This window comes from Oncorhynchus clarkii, unplaced genomic scaffold (genome assembly GCF_045791955.1).
Source record: "Oncorhynchus clarkii lewisi isolate Uvic-CL-2024 unplaced genomic scaffold, UVic_Ocla_1.0 unplaced_contig_10815_pilon_pilon, whole genome shotgun sequence".
Taxonomy (NCBI): Eukaryota; Metazoa; Chordata; class Actinopteri; order Salmoniformes; family Salmonidae; genus Oncorhynchus; species Oncorhynchus clarkii.
The window spans coordinates 11449-33409 of NW_027258090.1; the positions used below are offsets into that span (position 1 = coordinate 11449).

Below are 21961 nucleotides of genomic sequence, written 5' to 3' on the forward strand. Positions count from 1 at the left end.
AGCTCGAGGACCTGAGAAAGTGGTACGGCTCTAGGACCTGAGAGGGTGGTACGGTTCTAGGACGTGAGAGGGTGGTACGGCTTGTGCCAATATCCCATGTAACTCTTATGCTGTGAAATCTTATTGCCCACAATCACTATAATTTCTATCTATCTGGACATTCTCTCCACCTTGGCAGTGCCATTAATTACCACAGCTATAAAGGCCACAAAGTCGTGCCATAAATTACCACAGCTACAAAGGCCATAAAGTCGTGCCATTAATTACCACAGCTATAAAGGCCGCAAAGTCCACTTCCTCTCCACCTTGGCAGTGCATTAATTACCACAGCTATAAAGGCCACAAAGTCCACCTTCTCTCCACCTTGGCAGTGCGTTAATTACCACAGCTATAAAGGCCACAAAGTCCACCTTCTCTCCACCTTGGCAGTACCCTTAATTATCACAGCTATAAAGGCCACAAAGTCGTGCCATTAATTACCACAGCTATAAAGGCCACAAAGTCCACCTTCTCTCCACCTTGGCAGTGCATTAATTACCACAGCTATTGGACATTTCCACCTGACCTAATTAAAGCGTCCCTGAGCAAGTGGCCATGAATTAAAGGACAATTCCACCAACTCCTTGGGCCTTTTCTATCATTTTTATTTTCCAATGACAGAAGCAAAAATCAGGTTTTTAGACATTTTAACATATTATGTTAACTACCCGGAAATATTCAATTTACATAAGTATTCAGACTTTGTTGAAGCACCTTTGGCAGTGATTACAGCCTTGGGTGTGATGCTACAAGCTTGGCACACCTGTATTTGGGGAGTTTCCTCTATTCTTCTCTGCAGATCCTCTCAAGGTCTCTCCCTTACCACCTGTTTCCTCCCGCTCTCACACTCCACCTCTCCCCACCTCTCCGTCTCCTCCCTCTCTCTCCTCCCTCCACCTCTCCCTCTCTCTACGTCTCCTCCCTTCCCACTCTCCACCTCTCACCTCCTTCTCTCCATCTCTCCCTCTCCATCCTCCCCTCCCTCTCTCCACCTCTCCCTCTCTCCACCTCCATCCTCCCTACACCTCATGTCCCAACACAGGTAGTCCATGTTTAAGGACCTAGAGGAAGAAATGGACTTTACGGGTAGAAGACAAAAAACATGTGAGGTTTGTAACTTCTTTTTTAATTTAATGTAGAAAAGTGTTGTGGAGAAGCTAGGCTTTCATAAAGAGACAGATGATTTAAGGGAAAGACGTCTGAAGAATTGTAAAGTTAATACAATACATAGATTTCAGCTTTCAAGAATGGCAAGTTTAGTCTTATTTACATTGGTGTTGATTCATATTAATTAGCCTAATCAATATGATCCAATGTGGTGTTGTGGGCTACAGGGCTATGAGGTAGAGTATTATTGGTAAAGGCGACGGACAGCGCATTATCGTGATTATTATCGGCATGATGAAACTACGTTAGAAGACGTGCATCGGAATTATGTGAAGCTGTCACTAAAGAAAACACTCTGTTTCGTCAAGTCAGTCAAGAGAAAGTGACGAGCAACAATGGGCATAGAAACTATTTGAATGTAGGGCTAAATCAAAGTTGAAAATGCTTTCTGGCGACACCGATCAGGAAAGTGGTTGTCCGTTTTGCTCACTGCTGTGCGCTCGATAAATTGGCCGGTGCACCGTTGCAGAATGTTACCCACTGGTTCAATCGTTGTCGGCACACCTTTCTTCTTCTGAATACAAGACCCAGTACAACGGGCGAGATAAACTGATCGCACCTCATGTGAACTCAAGCAGTGCATGTGTGTATTCACTAAGGGCACTATTCCAATTTTATGAAATTACGCCCTGATTATTCACGCCTTTCCTACGCACTTGTCATCAGTTTATACAGTTTACCTTATTAAGTTGCATAACGGGCTTTGCAGGCGTGGTTCCTTCACGTGCGCTAAATACATGTAATTCAATCACTGAAAACACCCACTTGCAGTTATCATTCAACAGCGTTTTCACACGAAATATATTGATAAATAATAAATACAGCGGTTTGATTCATCCTGAAAGTTGTCATATTCAAGTTGAATACATGAAACATTGGAAGGTGTGCAATAGAGGTTGAATAGGGAGGGTCCTGTACATCTACCCCTAATTCTCACTAATAAAGGAACCGTATGACAACGGTCCAGTCGTCGCGAACCGAGCACCAGGCGACAGGTTTAACCCGCTCCGTGGGGTCTGAGTTCCATAATGACTCAAAACAGGCGATATGTTCCACATTGTTGCACAACTTTAGCCTGATGCTAACGACCCTCAGGAACAACTTACACTGACGTGACAGAGGACAGAAAGGTGAACAGAATGGAATGATGCAACAATGGAAGATACAATTAGAAGGAAACGAACACTCAAGTGACAGTTATAAATGTACGTGGGTATTACTGACCCTGGTTCTCGATAGTGGCTGATAATGAATGACATGATACAAATTAAAAAATATAAAAACGGAGAACGCCCGGACATAGCCTATAATTAAAACATTCCGTAGCTCTTACATCAACTTGGCCGGTTCAGTCCTACAGAAGCCTAAAGCGGGGGTGTCCACATTACATCCACGCCAATTATGAGGTCACACCAGTATCGGTGCGTGGGTAAAATCACTGTTATTAATATATAATTACTATGTCCCGGGACAATAAGAATTCAACCACACCTTTGTTTTATCACAGAACCAGAGCGCAACATCTGTCCGGTTAAGTCCGCAAAGCATATTGTATTTAAAAGACAGTTACACGACCTACAGCAGGGTCAAGCAAGTTCATGTTTCCGACATTTCTGGACCACTAAACAACTATTAATTTAGAACCACAGAGAGTTACTGCACGTTGCAAAGAACGGTTCATGGTGTCTGTGTGCACGTTCATACAAGTAGAAAAAAAACATGTTGACTCACCCTAATCGTAGAGAAACACCAATGACATCCTCCTCTCTGTCATGTTGACAAAACGGTCTATCACTCTGTCATACAGTACACATTTTTCTTGTTCATTGTCTAGGCTACTTGGCTAAAATGCTTGCTCGCCGGCCTAACTTCCATTCATGGGTAACTTTAGCTAGTTAACATGAGCCTTCTACATCTAGCTACATATTTAACGTCTATCCTCTCAGGCCAGAACACTGTATGAATAAATGGTTGGATCGGAATCACCATTATAATCATTGGCCAGTATGAAGAATTAAGTTAAACCACAAGTTAGAATCCCTCTCTCCATCCATGGCTAATTTAGGAAAGGGACAATTTTAACTAGCCCCCCCCCCCCTCTTGGTCGGGGTCCCAGGCCCGGTCCTAAGGCCCATAACCTTCCCAGTCCACTAGGTAGTGGATGAGACCTCTCAGGCGTTTGGAATCAAGGATGGCCTGTATGGCGTAACGGTGGGGGGCACTGGGGGTTGAGACTGGAGGATGGAGGCCTGTAGGTGACCGGTTTAACAGAGACACATGGGGGCGCACTGCGGGTTGAGACTGGAGGATGGAGGACTGTAGGTGACCGGTTTTAACAGAGACACATGGGGGCGCACTGCGGTTTGAGACTGGAGGATGGAGGACTGTAGGTGACCAGTTTAACAGAGACACATGGGGGCGCACTGAGGGTTGAGACTGGAGGATGGAGGACTGTAGGTGACCGGTTTTAACAGAGACACATGGGGGCGCACTGCGGTTTGAGACTGGAGGATGGAGGACACCTTACACTTGGTATAGAACAAATACCTGATAGCTATTTTAACTGTTTGTAATGTATCCTTGGAAATATTGACTGTTCTGTTATCTCTTATTGTAGCTGAGTGAGCTGTGACTTACACCTAAAATGAGTCTCTCTGGGGAGAGAGAGGAGGAGACCACTGCCTCTAAAAGGAGTCGATATGGGGAGAGAGAGGAGGAGACCACTGCCTCTAAAATGAGTCTAATTGGGGAGAGAGAGGAGGGGAACACTGCCTCCAGAATTACCCAAGACACCAGTTCGAAGAGGTAAGAGATTAAATGTAAAATATACAGTTCTCTTAAAGATATGTGTTGTTGAAAGGAAGTAGATGAGGTATTGATTTGATTTTGATGAGGTGATCTGCCTCCCTGTTTTGTTCAGTGTCCAGAAGCCCAGAGCAGAGTCCCCTACAACCAGCCTGCTATCAATGAGGAGTGATCAGCCACCTGCTTTCAGCCAGGAACCATTACCAGATGAAAATAATGAATTGGGGAGTTTGGACAGTGAGGATGCATTAAAGACCACACACAACCTTCTGGACAGAAGAAGTAAGACTGTGTTTCATACAATATCACAAAGAACGGTACAAAGGCCCTTATAAAACACACACATTAACTTATGAGTCCCAACTCTCATTGTTTTCCCACAGGTCAAACTCTGCTGACAGTCCAACAAGAGATTAAGGCTAAACTGAAACACAAGTATCAACACATATCTGAAGGAATTGGACACCATGGAAACCAAAGTCTGTTCAAAGACATCTACACAGAGCTCTACATCACAGAGGGTGGATGTGGAGGGCTCAATAATGAACATGAGGTTAGACAGATAGAGATGGCATCCAAGAAACAAACCACACAAGAGACACCAATCAAATGCAACGACATCTTCAAGCCTTTACCTGGACAAGACAAACCTATCAGAACTGTGCTGACCAAAGGAATCGCTGGTGTTGGAAAAACAGTCTCTGTGCAGAAAGTCATCCTTGACTGGGCAGAAGGAAAAGCAAATCAAGACATTCATTTCATGTTTCCTCTTCCTTTCCGTGATCTGAACCTGAAAAAGGACCAATACAGTCTGATGCAACATATTTCCCACTACTTGTCAGAGCTGAAAGAGATTGACAGCATTGAAGATGGTGAAACCAAAACTGTTTTCATTTTTGATGGTCTGGATGAGTGTCGACTTCCTCTAGACTTCAAAAACAATGAGAAATGCTGTGATGTCACGAAGCCGACCTCAGTGGATGTGCTGCTGACAAATCTTATCAAGGGGAATCTGCTTCCCTCTGCTCTCCTTTGGATAACCTCACGGCCTGCAGCTGCCAATCAGATCCCTCCTGAGTGTGTTGACCAAGTGACAGAGGTACGAGGGTTCAATGATCCACAGAAGGAGGAATACTTAAGGAAGAAAATCAAAGATCCGAATCTGGCCAGTGAAATCATCAAACACATGAAGACGTCAAGGAGCCTCCACATCATGTGCCACATACCAGTCTTCTGTTGGATATCAGCCACTGTCCTTGAGATGATGCTGAAAGAGGCAGAGAAGGATGAAGTCCCCAAAACTCTGACCCAGATGTACTCACATTTCATTCTCATCCAAATCATTGCGAAGAACAAGAAGTACAACAAAGCCACAGAGACAAACCCCAAGGAACTGTCTCAGTCAGACAAAGATATGATCCTGAAACTGGCAAAGCTGGCTTTCCAACAGCTGCAGAAGGGCAACCTGATCTTCTATGAGGAGGACCTGAGAGAGTGTGGCCTTGATGTCACAGAGGCGTCAGAGTACTCAGCATTGTGTACAGAGATCTTTAAAGAAGAATCTGGGCTGTACCAAGACAAGGTCTACAGCTTTCTGCATCTGAGCATTCAGGAGTTTCTAGCAGCAGTGCATGCTTTAGAATCTTCTTTGGACAAGAAGGAAAATGTTTTCTCCCCAACTAGTGATGATGAAGAGAAGGAGTCAATCCAGTTGTCTGACTTACACAGGAGAGCAGTGGACCAGGCCTTGAAGAGTGAGAATGGACACCTGGACCTGTTTCTCCGCTTCCTTCTGGGTCTCTCACTGGATTCCAATCAGAATCTGTTACGAGGCCTTCTGACACAGACAGGAAGTACAACACAGACCAATGAGGAAACAGTTGAGAGAACAGTCAGGTACCTTTCAGACAAGATCAAGGAGGAATCCTCACCAGAAAGAATCATCAACTTGTTCCACTGTCTGAATGAACTTGGTGCCAACTCTCTAGTTGAAGACATGCAGAACTCCCTGCATTCAGGAACTCTTTCAGAAACAAGACTAAAACCTGACCAATGTTCAGCCCTGGCCTACCTGTTACTGATGTCAGAGGAGGTGCTGGAGAAGTTTAAACTGAAGAGATACAACACATCAGAGAAAGGTTATCAGAGGTTAATGCCGGTAGTGAAAACCTGCAAGAGAGCACTGTGAGTTATGTTATTGAGTTGATGTGTATACAGTATCATTATAATGAAGGATTTGTATATCTAACAGATTATCTCATCTCTCCAGACTGGATGGCTGTAAACTCACATATAAATCCTGTGAGACTCTGGTCTCAATTCACCAGACACCAAACTGCCCTCTGAGAGAACTGGACCTCAGCTACAATGACCTGGAAGACAGAGGAGTGAAGCTGCTCTGTGTTGGACTAACCAATCCACTCTGCAACATACAGACACTAGTGTGAGTTAAATATCTTCAGTATCCCCTGTTTCTTTATTGTTTATTTATTCGTAGTTATTACATATACATAAAATGTGATAAATATATAAAATAAATGTTACGACTCTCTTGGTGTGGCTGGCAGGATGGAACCATATCAGTCTAACACATAGGAGAGTAAACCTGCTAGTCTGGCACATTTATTCAAAATAATAGAATCACTAAGGTTATCAAACTGTAACTGAAAACAAAAGGCTCTAATGATCTGAACCTAGAGTTAGACTTAACTTGAATGAAAACTAGCTAGGCTACTACCCAGCTTCACTTGCAGTCCGGCTAGTTTTCCTGTGGAGACCACAATGTGCAGCCAGGAGCTCTCCCTTGCTGAACTAAAGCAACACCTTAAATGTCCCAGGAGCGTTGCTGCATAACGAGGCTAAGTGGACTCAGGAGTGGATATAGCCCTGCCTAGCTTGCGGCAGCCTAGCTTGCGGCAGCCTAGCCTACGGCAGCCTAGCCTGCGGCAGCCTAGCTTGCGGCAGCCTAGCTTGCTGCAACCTACAATGCTGGTTGTGGGGTGTTGCTGACACTCAAAACAGTGGCTATCCCCCGGCCACATTCCTGGAGGCACCACACAAAGGTTAAATATCTTGAGTGAGTTGGTATGTTTTTAACGTGAGTTATTCCTCAGCATTGTTGAAGGCTCATTTCTGATTGGCTAGAAGGGCATTCTAGAATGCACATTCAAATCAGATTACGGGACAGCTGGAAAAGATATGATGACGCGATAAGCGCCTATACATGCAGAGAGGACAAGCAACAAAGTTACAGAAAGCAAAACCGAAATTGGATACATTGTGAACACAGGACTAGCGAAGTCAATTGGATACATTGTGAACACAGGACTAGCGAAGTCAATTGGATACATTGTGAACACAGGACTAGCGAAGTCAATTGGATACATTGTGAACACAGGACTAGCGAAGTCAATTGGATACATTGTGAACACAGGACTAGCGAAGTCAATTGGATACATTGTGAACACAGGACTAGCGAAGTCAATTGGATACATTGTGAACACAGGACTAGCGAAGTCAATTGGATACATTGTGAACACAGGACTAGCGAAGTCAATTGGATACATTGTGAACACAGGACTAGCGAAGTCAATTGGATACATTGTGAACACAGGACTAGCGAAGTCAATTGGATACATTGTGAACACAGGACTAGCGAAGTCAATTGGATACATTGTGAACACAGGACTAGCGAAGTCAATTGGATACATTGTGAACACAGGACTAGCGAAGTCAATTGGATACATTGTGAACACAGGACTAGCGAAGTCAATTGGATACATTGTGAACACAGGACTAGCGAAGTCAATTGGATACATTGTGAACACAGGACTAGCGAAGTCAATTGGATACATTGTGAACACAGGACTAGCGAAGTCAATTGGATACATTGTGAACACAGGACTAGCGAAGTCAATTGGATACATTGTGAACACAGGACTAGCGAAGTCAATTGGATACATTGTGAACACAGGACTAGCGAAGTCAATTGGATACATTGTGAACACAGGACTAGCGAAGTCAATTGGATACATTGTGAACACAGGACTAGCGAAGTCAATTGGATACATTGTGAACACAGGACTAGCGAAGTCAATTGGATACATTGTGAACACAGGACTAGCGAAGTCAATTGGATACATTGTGAACACAGGTCCAGCGAAGATAGACGTAGCTAGCTAGCAATTGATTCGTTTTTTGCAGATAATTGTTCTTTTTCAGAGCATTTGATGACTTGAACATGAATTTCTCATGTCCCTACTGTTGCAGACATGACACTTTTGAGGGAGCATGCAATTGGCATGGTGACTACAAGAATGTCCACCAGAGCTGTTTCCAGAGAACTCAATGTTTATTTCTCTACCATAAGCCGCATCCAACTTAATTTTAGGTTTGCTGATGTCAACTTTGTGAACCGAGTGCCCCATGGCGGCGGGAGGGTTATGGTATGGACAGGAATAAGCTACGGACAATGAACACAATTGAATTTTATCAATGGCAATTTGAAAAAGCACAGAGATACAGTGATGAGATCCTGAGGCCCATTGTCGTGCCATTCATCTGCTGCCATCACCTCATGTTTCAGCATGATAATGCACAGCCCCGTATTGGATCTATGCACAATTCCTGGACGCTAAAACATTTCCCAGTTCTCTCATGTCCTGCATACTGACCAGACATGTCACCCATTGAGCATGTTTGGGATGCTCTGGATCGAAAGTGTACGACAGCGTGTTCCAGATCCCGCCGATATCCAGCAACTTTGCACAGCCATTGAAGAGGAGCGGGAGAACATTCCACAGGCCACAATAAACAGCCTGATCAACTCTATACGAAAGGAGATGAGGCAAATGGTGGTCACACCAGATACTGACTGGTTTTCTGAATTATATCTGTATTCCCAGTCATGTGAAATTCATAGATTAGGACCTAATGAATTAATTTCAATTAGTTGATTTCCTAATGCACTGTACCTCAGTAAAAGCTTTGAAGTGGTTGCATGTTGAGTTGATATTTTTGGGGTCAGTGTACTTTGCTCTCATTCTGCCTGCAGAGGTCCAGCCTGTGTTAGAAAAAGTGTATCACTATATCTCCTCTCTCCAGACTAGCCGGCTGTAACCTCACATATGAATCTTGTGAGACTCTGGCCTCAGCTCTGCAGACACCAAACTCCCCCGTAAGAGAACTGGACCTCAGCTACAATGACCTGGGAGACAGAGGAGTGGAGCTGCTCTGTGTTGGACTAACCAGTCCACTCTGCAACATACAGACACTGGTGTGAGTTAACTATCTTCAGTATGAGTTATTATGTGGATGTTTTAAACATGTGTTAATCATGTGTTCTTCTGCCCTCTAGTCTAGGTCAGTGTGGTCTGACAGAGGGTTGCTGTTCAGATCTGGCCTCAGTCCTGAGTTCACCCAACTCACAACTGAAACAACTGGAGCTGAGAGACAATGACCTGCAGGACTCAGGAGTTACACTGCTGTCTGCTGGACTAAAGGATCCAGACTATAAACTACACACACTGGGGTAAGTACAGATGTTTCAGTCAGGTTGGTACTGGGCTGAGTTACACTGCTGTCTGCTTGACTGAAGGATCCAGACTGTAAACACACACTGGGGTAAGTACAGCTGTTTCAGTCAGGTCGGTACTGAGCTGAGTTACACTGCTGTCTGCTGGACTGGAGGCACCAGACTGTAAACTACACACACTGGGGTAAGTACAGCTGTTTCGGTCAGGTCGGTACTGAGCTGAGTTACACTGCTGTCTGCTGGACTGGAGGATCCAGACTGTAAACACACACTGGGGTAAGTACAGCTGTTTCAGTCAGGTCGGTACTGAGCTTAGTGAAATAAATACTCTGAAAATCTAATATTTCATCAAAATGTTTGTGTCATGGACAAATGTATTGGTGTCCTACAAGACGATTGACACCAGTACACCAACCGAGACAGCTGTTGTGTCTCTCTGTAGGCTGTCTGGCTGTCTGGTCACAGAGGAGGGCTGCGCTGCTCTGTCTTCAGCTCTGAGGTCAAACCCCTCCCACCTGAAAGAGCTGGACCTGAGCTACAATCACCCAGGAGACTCTGCAGGGGAACTGCTTTCAGCTGCTCTGGTGGATCCCACATATAAACTGATGAAGCTGAAGTAAGTCAGAATAGATGTCCTAATAGTGTGAGCAGCGGTTGTGTCATACAGGTGCAATACCAATGATGTGAACCCTTTGGAATTACCTGGATTTCTGCATCAGTTGGTCATGAAAGTCACAACAATAGACAAACACAGTGTGCTTAAACTAATAACACACAAACTATTGTATTTTTATTGTCTATATTGAATAAAGAATTTAACCATTCACAGTGTAGATTGGAAAATGTATGTGAACCCCTAGGCTAATGACTTCTACAAAAGCCAATTGGAGTCAGGAGTCAGCTAACCTGGAGTCCAATCAATGAGACGAGATTGGAGATGTTGGTTAGAGCTACGTTGCCATATAAAAAAAACTCACAAAATTTGAGTTTTCTATTCACAAGAAACATTGCCTGATGTGAAGCACGAACAAAATAGATCTCAGAAGACCTAAGATTAAGAAAGGGTTAGAAAAGTATCTCTGAAAGCCTTGATTTTCATCAGTCCACGGTAAGACAAATTGTCTATAAATGGAGAAAGTTCAGCACTGTTACTACTCTCCCTAGGAGTGGCCGTCCTGCAAAGATGACTGCAAGATCACAGCACAGAATGCTCAATGAGGTTAATTAAGAAGAATCCTAGAGTGTCAGCTAAAGACTTACAGAAATCTCTGGAACATGTTAACATCTCTGTTGACGAGTCTACGATATGTAAAACACTAAACAAGAATGGTGTTCAAGGGAGGACGCCACGGAAGATGCCAGAAAAAAACATTGCTGCACATCTGAAGAAAAAGAGCTACTGGCAAAATATTCTGTGGACAGATGAAACTAAAGTTTAGTTTTTTGGAAGGAAGGAACACACAACACTGTGTGGAGAAAAAAAAGGCACAGCACACCAACATCAAAACCTCATCCCAACTGTAAAGTATGGTGGAGAGAGTATCATTGTTTTGGGCTGCTTTGCTGCCTCGGGGACTGGACACCTTGCTATTATAAATTTGGGAATTCATTTTTTCCGTTGATCAAGACATTTTGCAGGAAGGCTATCTTCTCCGCCAATTTAAGCTCAACAGAAGATTGGTGATGCAACCGGGCAATGACCCAAAACACAGAAGTCCTGATCTCAACCCGATTGGGATGCTGTGGCAGGACCTCAAGAGACCGGTTCACACCTGACATCCCAAGAATATTGCTGAACTGAAACAGTTTTGTAAAGATGAATGGTCCAGAATTTCTCCCGACCATTGTGCAGGTCTGATCCGCAACAACAGAAAACATTTGGTTTGAGGTTATTGAAGGAGCTTCAACCAGTTATTAAATCCAATCGATAGTCTCAGAGTTGATAGTCTCAGAGTTGAACTCTTTTCCAACCGTTCAGCCAAAACTACAGCTGAATGGTCTCCGTAGAGTTGTAGTTCTTAACCATTTTAACATGTAACAGTTATAGTTCTTAACCATTTTAACATGTAAGAGTTGTAGTTCTTAAACCAGCTCCATGTTTTCTAGTCTTATCCTCTGGTAGACTTGTAATGTTTAACCAGCGTACCCCGCCATGTTTTGGTCTTAGAAAATTTGACCATTATGCAAACTTAGCACATCGTGGTTTACGTGGTCTGGTGTGAATTGGGTCACGGAGGGGGGCTTTTATACTTGAGTAGAAAAGGGGTGGGTCTCATCGTGTTTGTGGCCCACCTGGGCGTGGCTACTGACTGCATAAATTACCGTAAAACAACCAATTATCATTTAGAAGAATAAATCACACTGTTTTCTTTTTTTCAAAAGTACTTTTCTACTTATCCATCCATCTTATACAACATTCAAAAGTGAACCTGACAGCTGGGAAAATGTACACTTTTTAAGAGATATGTGTTTCCTGTCCTTCATGAGATCACCAAATAAAATGACACGACTGTCTCTTAAGTGTCCATGGACCATTCCCACATTCCCCCAAAAAATTGAAATATTGTTTAATTCTCCCATTTTGGGGATTAGGAGTTTCTAAATAAAAATGATATGTTCTCCATAGGATCTCTTGCTCCATACTCCATGGGATAGGATCTCTTGCTCCATACTCCATGGGATCTCTTGCTCCATACTCCATGGCAGCAAAGAGAGAGAGTTTCTAGCAGGAGTTTATGACCGTTTTAAAACCTGATGTGGGAGAGAGAGTGAGAGGGGAGCCACGATATACACCCCAAAAAGGGCCACATCGTGACAATGGTGTGTTCAATAAATACATGAAAACGTAGAATTGTTTGTGTGTTATTAGTATAAGCAGACTGTGTTTGTCTATTGTTGTTTACATTTGATGACCAATTTATGCAGAATTCCAGGTAATTCCAAAGGGTTCGCATACTGTTTCTTGCCACTGTATGTAGTGGAGTAGGTTCAGTAACATGAGGACTTGATGGTAGAATTAAGGGGGAAGTTTACTCAGCAGGCTGAGCACTCCAACACAGCATACATCATCACCACATGAAGACTCTTCTTCTGCATCTCTGATATCCTGTTGGAATTGTACTCCATTCTGTATGCAGTAGGTAGGATACTATACCTGTATGTCTCTAGTAATGAATTGTACTCTGTTCTGTATGCAGTAGGTAGGATAGAATACCTGTATGTCTCTAGTAATGAATTGTACTCTGTTCAGTATGCAGTAGGTAGGATAGAATACCTGTATGTCTCCATTCTGTATGCAGTAGCTAGGCTAGAATACCTGTATGTCTCTAGTAATGAACTTGGATAGTACACCAGAACACAACAATATGGTTTAAATGTTGACTGCTTTATTAGGTCTTTATCAGTCAATAACCTGTCTATCCTACAGTGTGGATCATGGTGGAGAGTGCAGGCTGAAATCAGGGCTGAGGAAATGTAAGTCTCTTCAATCCTAATTAACTGTATATTCAGAACTATGGTAACTAATCAATACTTGTTCTTCTTAATTAACTGTATATTCAGAACTATAGTAACTAATCAATACTTGCACTGTAACATTTTATATGAAGATGTGGTTTGATCAAACTCTCCTTTTTGTCTACAGATGCTTGTCATCTCACCCTGGACCCAAATACAGTAAACCCACACCTGATACTGTCTGAGGGGAACAGGAAGGTGACATGGGTGTTGGAGAAGCAACATTATGAAGACCATCCAGACAGATTTGATTGTCTTTTCCAAGTTCTCTGCAGAGAAGGCTTATCTGGAGGTCGTTATTACTGGGAGGTGGAGATGGACGGTGACCAGATTTACATCGGTGTGGTGTACAAAGGAATGAAGAGGAGGGGAGATGAGGATGACAGTTGGATTGGACTCAATAGGAAGTCCTGGTGTTTATTCTGCTCTGATAGCGGTTATGACTTTTACCATCCCGGAGTCAGTGTCAGAAGATCCATCTCTGATCCAGTTCCTAACAGAGTTGGAGTGTATCTGGACTGGTCAGCTGGTACTTTGTCCTTCTATAGTGTGTCCTCCTCTGGTACACTGACACACCTTTACACAGAACACACCAGATTCACTGAACCCCTCTATCCTGGGTTTGGGTTTGAGGTTTCCTCCTCCTCAGTCACTCTGTGTCAGATAGACGATCGACACAATCAAAGGTGAGTCATCGATCTAGGTAACAATCATTCTAGGTAACATAATAACAAAATCCTCTTCAATCATCCTACCAGGAATCAAGGTAAGACCCAGATTCAGACACATTGATTTGACAATGGTTTAATATTCCAACAGGGGCAGGCAATAGACAGGTCGAGGCAGGCAGGGGTCAGTAAACCAGAGGTGGGGCAAAGTTACAGGTGGGCAGGCAGGCTCAGGTTAGGGGCAGCCAGAGTGGTCAGGCATGCTGGCTAAGAGTCAGGACCAGCAAGGGTCAAAACCAGAAGGGCGAGAAAAAGAGAGACTGGGAAAAGCAGGAGCTGAGAACAAAAACGCTGGTTAACTTGACAAACAAGACGAACTGGCAAAAGACAAACAGAGAACACAGGTATAAATACACTGGGGATAATGGGGAAGATGGGCTACACCTGGAGGGGGGTGGAGACAATCACAAGGACAGGAGAAACAGATCAGGGTGTGACACATCCGCCAGTTTAAGATAGATATATCTGTGTTTCAATCCACCTCATCCACGGTGAAAGGTGGCAGAGCGTTTTGTCAGAACTGTCAACGTGCTAACTTGTGTTTGTAGCGTCAGAACCGGTTTGGCTACAAACTCATCTGACCCCACAATGAAAAGGGCCGATTTTCACGAACACGATGGTGTTCTCCATTTGAAGGTAGTGTTGTCACTAACCCCCCAAAACATATTGCCAAAGCTTTCTTATATCTCCTACATGTAGGAAAGACACTTCAAAACCTTGTCTTATGATTTATTTTTTGACTGTCTTCTATGTATGTGTTCTTGAATGTGTTTCTATGGGCTTAGATTAGTAGTAGTTATATTAGTAGTAGTGGTGTGTTTTAATGGGTTCTGTTGGACCTACAGACAGTTAAATTAGTAGTAGTGGTGTGTTTTAATGTGTTCTGTTGGACCTATAGACAGTTAGAACGTATATATGTATGCTATATCAAGCTTTTATAAGTTATATTTAGTTTAATCACTGTCCTCCTGCTTGTCCATCACCAGCGACCATGGTGGAGAGTGTTGGATCAAGTCTGGACCTGAGACATGTGAGTTAACTGATAATTGTTTTAAAATCAAAATACGCTAAAAAGCATTCATTATAGTTTTGTCCCAGGCAAGGAACACAATCATGATCTATTTGGTCAAAACAAACTTAAAGGTAGAGTCAGCGATACGACGTAGACGCACAAAGGTAAACAGCATAATGGGTGAACTTCCATAACAACAAAGAACATTGGAGGCTAATCTTCTCTGCTGTTTTGGTCCCGTGACTAACACGCTGTAAGAGAGTGAAGAGAACCCTTGCACCTGGGCAGATACTGTGTGTGACTGTGTGAGAGAGAAGTCGGGCATCTTGCTCATCACAATATCTGTGGTGCTGCTCGTACATCATCATTTAGCTGACTCTACCTTTAAGCTCTCATCCTAGAATCTACCAGAAATCAGTCCCCAACATCTACAAAACATTCTATATTATTATATTATATAAGTTATATTCATTTTTATTACAAGTCTATATAATAATTATTAATTAATTATTATGTTGTCAATTTTAAACTATTTTTCCTTCAGATGTTGTTTCCTGCTTTCACAAACATTAATTAATATAACTCTAATGTCAGATTATGGTATGCTAATGAGTGTACATTCTGAGACTGTTGCTCACTTATATTCATTTTAGTTACAAGTCTATTTCATAATTATTAATTCATTATTACTTGAGATTGTCCATTTTAAATAACTACTTTTGACTTCAGGGATTCCTCAGAGCTGTAAGACTTGTGACCATGTTGAGGTAAGTCATAATGTCAATTATTACTTTTACATACCTGCAGGAGTCAGGCACAGTCTCAAAGCCAGGTGTGTACTGACCAACCATTCATACTGGGATATAGACAGTCCTGTGTTCTGCTTTAGTAATATAAACACAGTCTCAAAGCCAGGTTTGTACTGACCAACCATTCATACTGGGATATAGACAGTCCTGTGTTCTGCTTTAGTAATATAAACAGTCTCAAAGCCAGGTGTGTACTGACCAACCATTCATACTGGGATATAGACTGTCCTGTGTTCTGCTTTAGTAATATTAACACAGTCTCAAAGCCAGGTGTGTTCTGACCAACCATTCATACTGGGATATAGACAGTCCTGTGTTCTGCTTGGAGGCATGCAGGATTTTACCTGTTGTCATATTTTATCATTAGACAGTTTAATTGATAAATCCCCAGCATTCCATGTAACATTGAATAAATACATTAGATTAGTTACTTTGGTTAATGGGCCAGTTTCCCGGACACAGATTAGGTCTAGTCCTGGACCTTAAAGAACTTTCTATTGAAACTTCCATTGAGCATGCTTTTTAGTCCAGCACTAGACTCAATCTGTGTCCAGGAAACAGGCCCCATATATATTACTGACATGCTTGTCCTTGTTCAGGACTCCACACACTGGCATCAGATTGAACCCTTGACTTCCACTGTCCAGGGAGTGACAATGTTCAGGTAAAATAACTACTTTTAACATTTCATTCCACCTGCTAGTGTATTTCCCCGTTACCTTTGGGAATAGTCTTCTTATCCAACCTCTCCATTTGATGATTGACCCTCTCTACCACATCTTGTTGTTGCCATAAGGCACAGGACACCCAAAGGGAGTTATGAGTGCACAGTGTCTGGGCTCCGCTGGCTGTGTGAGAGAGATGTCATTCTGAAGTATCACTTCAGGAACTGGGAACCCTACAGTCAACTTCTGAAAGACATGCAGTACACACAAGGTGGTCCATTGCTGGACATCACTATGGAGTTGGGTGAACTGGAGGAAGTTCATCTGCCACACTGTTTCTGTTTGGGTAAAACCATATAGAAATAATATTCAGAAAGATGTTTCCATGTAACTGAGTTTCACTTCCTGAGTTAATGAATGAACTGTTCTGGGAGTTTGAGTTTACTGTGATCTGGTACTGCATATTCTTTGTGTTTTAGTTGGATGAATAATACAATATTTGTCTTTCTGTCTCCTTTTTATTGTGTTGTTCAGGGACCAACCCTTCCCTGAGGAATGAGATGAAGATTCTTCATGTAGAGGAACATGGAGTGTCTTTAGAGGAAGTGCATGAGGTCACCAGATTCCATGCTAAGATTCTCCATCCCAAGTTCTCAGCTATCTCTGTTATACTGAGCTATATCCTTTCTTGGAACGTAGATGTCCACTGTGAGCTGATGCTCTATCTGACAGTGAAAAGGGAAACATTAATTCCACGCCTGTACCTGTTCCCCAGTAACCCCGGCCAAATACAGGTGAGAGACCATTATTATAGAGATGACCTTAACTAACCAATGGTGCAGCTTATGTTGACACTCATTACATGAAGATAAGTGTGTTGCTAGTTTTCTAAATAATGTTTGAGTAAGACTATACATTGACTGGCTGGGCATTCCGTGCCTCGTTTCGCAGGCTGTGGAACAACAGGAAATAAAGTTTGAAGGGTCTAAAAGGTTTCCCAACACAAGACCAGAGCGGTCCTTCAAGCTGAAGAGTTCCTTCAGACTGAACATTCCCTGTTCAACCTCCATCAATCCACCGGTACAGTTTTAGTAGACTAAGAACATGAATCTGACATTTCAGTCACAGTTCTATGCATTGATCTCTCTCGCTCTCTCTCTCTCTCTCTCTCTCACCATCTCTCTCCCCCTCCAGAGGGTTCATCTCATACATAGAGACACCACACCAAGCTTTTTCAGGGCGGTTGTGAAAATGACAGGGATTGACATTGAGATGGAATTATTTGGTGATGATGAGACGACAGCGTGGAAAGAAATAGTACCAACAGGTAGGAAGGAGCCTATGTCATTCATAACTTTGTACTTTAGTACCAGATGCTATTTAGAGTGATATAACCTCATTTTGTTTATCTTTCAGATGAATACATCGCTGACACCAGTTCAACTAGTAAGTAAACATGAGAGTTACAGAGCATTCGGAAAGTATTGACTTGACTTTTTCCACTTTTTCTTACGTTACAGCCTTGTTCTAAAATGGATTCAATTGTTTTCTTTCCTCATCAATCTACATACAATACCCCATAATGACATCACAATACCCCATAATGACATCACAATACCCCATAATGACATCACAATACCCTATAATGACAAAGCAATACCCCATAATGACAAAGCAAAAACAGATATCACATTTACATAAGTATTCAGAACCTTTACTCAGCACAGAGTTTCTCCCATTCTTCTCTGCATATCCTTTCAAGCTCTGTCAGGTTGGATGGGGAGTGTTGCTGCACAGCTATTTTAAGGTCCCTCCAGAGATGTTAGATTGGGTTCAAGTCCGGACTCTGGCTGGGCCTCTCATGGACATTCAGAGACTTGTCCCCAAGCCACTCCTGTATTGTCCTGACTGTGTGCTTAGGGATGTTGTCCTGTTGGAAGGGGAACCTTCGCCTCAGTCTGAGGTCCTGAGCGCTCTGGAGTAGGTTTTCATCAAGGATCTCTCTGTTCTTTACTCCGTTCATCTTTCCCTTGATCCTAACTTGTCCCCCAGTCGCTGTCACTGAAAACATCCCCACAGTATGATGCTGCCACCTCTATGCTTCACTGTACAGATGCTGCCGACCTCAATGCTTCACTGTAGGGATGGTGACAGGTTTCTTCCAGATGTGAAGCTTGGCATTCAGGCCAAATAGTTCAATCTTGGTTTCATCATACCCAGAGAATCTTGTTTCTCATGATCTGAATCTTCGCCCCAGTCTGAGGTCCTGAGCACTCTGGAGCAGGTTTTCATCAAGGATCTCTTTGAACGTTCATCTTTCCCTCGATCCTGACTAGTCTCCCATTCCCTGCCGCTGAAAAACATCCCCACAGCATGATGCAAGGTTTCCTCCAGACGTGAAGCTTGGCATTCAGGCCAAATAGTTCAATCTTGGTTTCATACCCAGATAATCTTTTTCCTGCTCTGAGAGTCTTATCATGCATTTTGTCAATCTCCAAGCAGGCTGTCATGTGTCTTTTACTGAGGAGTGGCTTCCGTCTGGCCACTCTGACATAAAGGCCTGATTGGTGGAGTGCTGCAGAGATGGTTGTCCTTGTGGAAGGTTCTCTCATCTCCACAGAGGAACTCTGGAGCTCTGTCAGAGTGACCATTGGGTTCTTGAGCACCTTCTTGACCAAGGCCCTTCTGTCCTTACTGCTCAGTTTGGCCGGGCGGGCCAGCTCTAGGAAGAGTCTTGTTGGTTTCAAACTTCTTCCATTTAAGAATGATGGCTACCACTGTGTTCTTGGGGATCTTCAATGCTGCAGATTTTTTTGGTACCCTTCTCCAGATCTGGGCCTCGAGATTTTCTTTTTTTCAGAGCTCTACGGACAAATTCCTTCGACCTCATGGCTTGGTTTTTACTCTGACATGCACTGTCAACTGTGGGACTTTATATAGAAAGGTGTGTGCATTCCAATCAATTGAATTTACCACAGGTTCATTCCAAGTAAGTTGTAGAAACATCTCAAGGATGATCAATGGAAACAAGATCCATCAGCTCGATTTCGAGTATCTTCTAATACATGTGTAAAAATTAGCAAAAGCCTTTTTTTGCTTTGTCATTATGGAATGTTGTGTATATAAATGTTGAACAAGTCGTACTTTCCGAATGCAATGTACAAACCAATGACTTGAGGGCCAGTCAACAGGGTTTACTGTAGGACCTGGACTAGTCCAGATTATAAAATACTGTCTTCAAGAACAATGACATCTCCTCCAGGACTTGAGGTAGATCAGCCTAGTTCCGAATGCAATGTACAAACCAATGACTTGAGGGCCAGTCAACAGGGTTTACTGTAGGACCTGGACTAGTCCAGATTATAAAATACTGTCTTCAAGAACAATGACATCTCCTCCAGGACTTGATGTAGATTAGCCTGTTTCTGAATGCCCCAATGACATCTCCTCCAGGACTTGAGGTAGATCAGCCTGGTTCCGAGTGCAATGTACAAACCAATGACCCGAGGGCCAGTCAACAGGGTTTACTGTAGGACCTGGACTAATCCAGATTATAAAATACTGTCTTCAAGAACAATGACATCTCCTCCAGGACTTGAGGTAGATCAGCCTGGTTCTGAATGCCCCAATGACATCTCCTCCAGGACTTGAGGTAGATCAGCCTGGTTCCGAATGCAATGTACAAACCAATGACTTGAGGGCCAGTCAACAGGGTTTACTGTAGGACCTGGACTAGTCCAGATTATAAAATACTGTCTTCAAGAACAATGACATCTCCTCCAGGACTTGAGGTAGATCAGCCTAGTTCCGAATGCAATGTACAAACCAATGACTTGAGGGCCAGTCAACAGGGTTTACTGTAGGACCTGGACTAGTCCAGAATATAAAATACTGTCTTCAAGAACAATGACATCTCCTCCAGGACTTGAGGTAGATCAGCCTGGTTCCGAATGCAATGTACAAACCAATGACTTGAGGGCCAGTCAACAGGGTTTACTGTAGGACCTGGACTAGTCCAGATTATAAAATACTGTCTTCAAGAACAATGACATCTCCTCCAGGACTTGATGTAGATCAGCCTGGTTCTGAATGCCCCAATGACATCTCCTCCAGGAGTTGATGTAGATTAGCCTGGTTCTGAATGCCCCAATGGCATCTCCTCCAGGAGTTGATGTAGATTAGCCTGGTTCTGAATGCCCCAATGGCATCTCCTCCAGGACTTGATGTAGATTAGCCTGGTTCTGAATGCCCCAATGACATCTCCTCCAGGACTTGATGTAGATTAGCCTGGTTCTGAAGGACCCAATGACATCTCCTCCAGGACTTGATGTATATTAGCCTGGTTCTGAATGCCCCAATGACATCTCCTCCAGGACTTGATGTAGATTAGCCTGGTTCTGAATGCCCCAATGACATCTCCTCCAGGACTTGATGTAGATTAGCCTGGTTCTGAATGCCCCAATGACATCTCCTCCAGGACTTGATGTAGATTAGCCTGGTTCTGAATGCCCCAATGACATCTCCTCCAGGACTTGATGTAGATTAGCCTGGTTCTGAATGCCCCAATGACATCTCCTCCAGGACTTGATGTAGATTAGCCTGGTTCTGAATGCCCCAATGACATCTCCTCCAGGACGTGATGTAGATTAGCCTGGTTCTGAATGCCCCAGTCTGTTTTTCTATGTCTGTGAAACCGTCCCTAAATGTGAATATGTGATATGTTCAGGTCGTTATTGTAAAAGAGAATGTTTTCTCAATACTTTTATTTTAGGAGTCTGCTTCTAAATGACTGAAATGTAAATGTACAAATGTAATCATTTTGTAACCTGACTCTTGTTGGGGGCAGGAGGTCCGGCTCGTTCTGCAAAACTGCAGCTGCGTTCTGTACGGACAGAGTTTGTGAAACGAGTGTCAAGACCTGTCCTGAATGAACTGCTGGACGGACTCCTGCAACACACAGTCATCAACCAGGAGGAAATGGAGTCAGTGAAGGTGATCGCTGAGAGGGCAGAGAAGGCACGTGACATCATCGACATGGTGTTGAGAAAAGGAACTGAGTCGTGTTCCAGGATGATCAACCTTCTTCGGGAGATTGACCCCTATCTTTGGTCAATGCTTCAGCTTAACAGTGTTGGGGTTCCAACCTAATGGTAGAATGGATAGTAACAGTGTTGGGGCACCAACCTAATGGTAGAATGGATAGTAACAGTGTTGGCGTACCAACCTAATGGTAGAATGGATAGTAACAGTGTTGGGGTACCAACCTAATGGTAGAATGGATAGTAACAGTGTTTGGGTACCAACCTAATGGTATAATGGATAGTAATAGTGTTGGGGTACCAACCTAATGGTAGAATGGATAGTAACAGTGTTGGGGTACCAACCTAATGGTAGAATGGATAGTAACAGTGTTGGGGTACCAACCTAATGGTAGAATGGATAGTAACAGTGTTGGGGTACCAACCTAATGGTAGAATGGATAGTAACAGTGTTGGGGTACCAACCTAATGGTAGAATGGATATTAACAGTGTTGGGGTACCAACCTAATGGTAGAATGGATAGTAACAGTGTTTGGGTACCAACCTAATGGTAGAATGGATAGTAACAGTGTTGGGGTACCAATCTAATGGTAGAATGGATAGTAACAGTGTTGGGGTACCAACCTAATGGTAGAATGGAGAGTAAC

At 43.2% G+C, this 21961-nt stretch overlaps 2 protein-coding genes across 2 annotated transcripts; both read left to right on the forward strand.

Annotated features, from left to right (window-relative positions):
• Positions 1 to 2713: 2713 nt before the first annotated feature.
• Positions 2714 to 13750, forward strand: LOC139395346 (protein NLRC3-like; the record flags this gene model as incomplete). The annotated part of the gene is made up of 10 exons (XM_071142913.1): positions 2714 to 2796; positions 3856 to 4011; positions 4127 to 4293; positions 4395 to 6195; positions 6281 to 6454; positions 9115 to 9288; positions 9368 to 9541; positions 9987 to 10160; positions 12972 to 13018; positions 13188 to 13750. Coding segments are annotated over 10 exons (3513 nt in total), but the record flags the coding sequence as incomplete, so codon positions are not given.
• Positions 13751 to 16990: 3240 nt separating this feature from the next.
• On the forward strand, positions 16991 to 21422 carry LOC139395345 (uncharacterized). Its single transcript, XM_071142912.1, has 5 exons — positions 16991 to 17068; positions 17226 to 17354; positions 17469 to 17601; positions 17691 to 17722; positions 21105 to 21422. Exons 1-5 carry the CDS (start codon positions 16991 to 16993, stop codon positions 21420 to 21422), a joined length of 690 nt encoding a protein of 229 aa, XP_070999013.1.
• The last annotated feature ends 539 nt before the right edge of the window (positions 21423 to 21961 follow it).

Coding starts and splice junctions, on each gene's coding strand:
- LOC139395345 (XM_071142912.1), top strand. CDS start 16,991: ATGCTCTATCTGACAGTGAAAAGGGAAACATTAATTCCACGCCTGTAC. Junction 17,069..17,225: donor GTAACCCCGGCCAAATACAG/GTGAGAGACCAT, acceptor CTCGTTTCGCAG/GCTGTGGAACAACAGGAAAT. Junction 17,355..17,468: donor CAACCTCCATCAATCCACCG/GTACAGTTTTAG, acceptor CTCCCCCTCCAG/AGGGTTCATCTCATACATAG.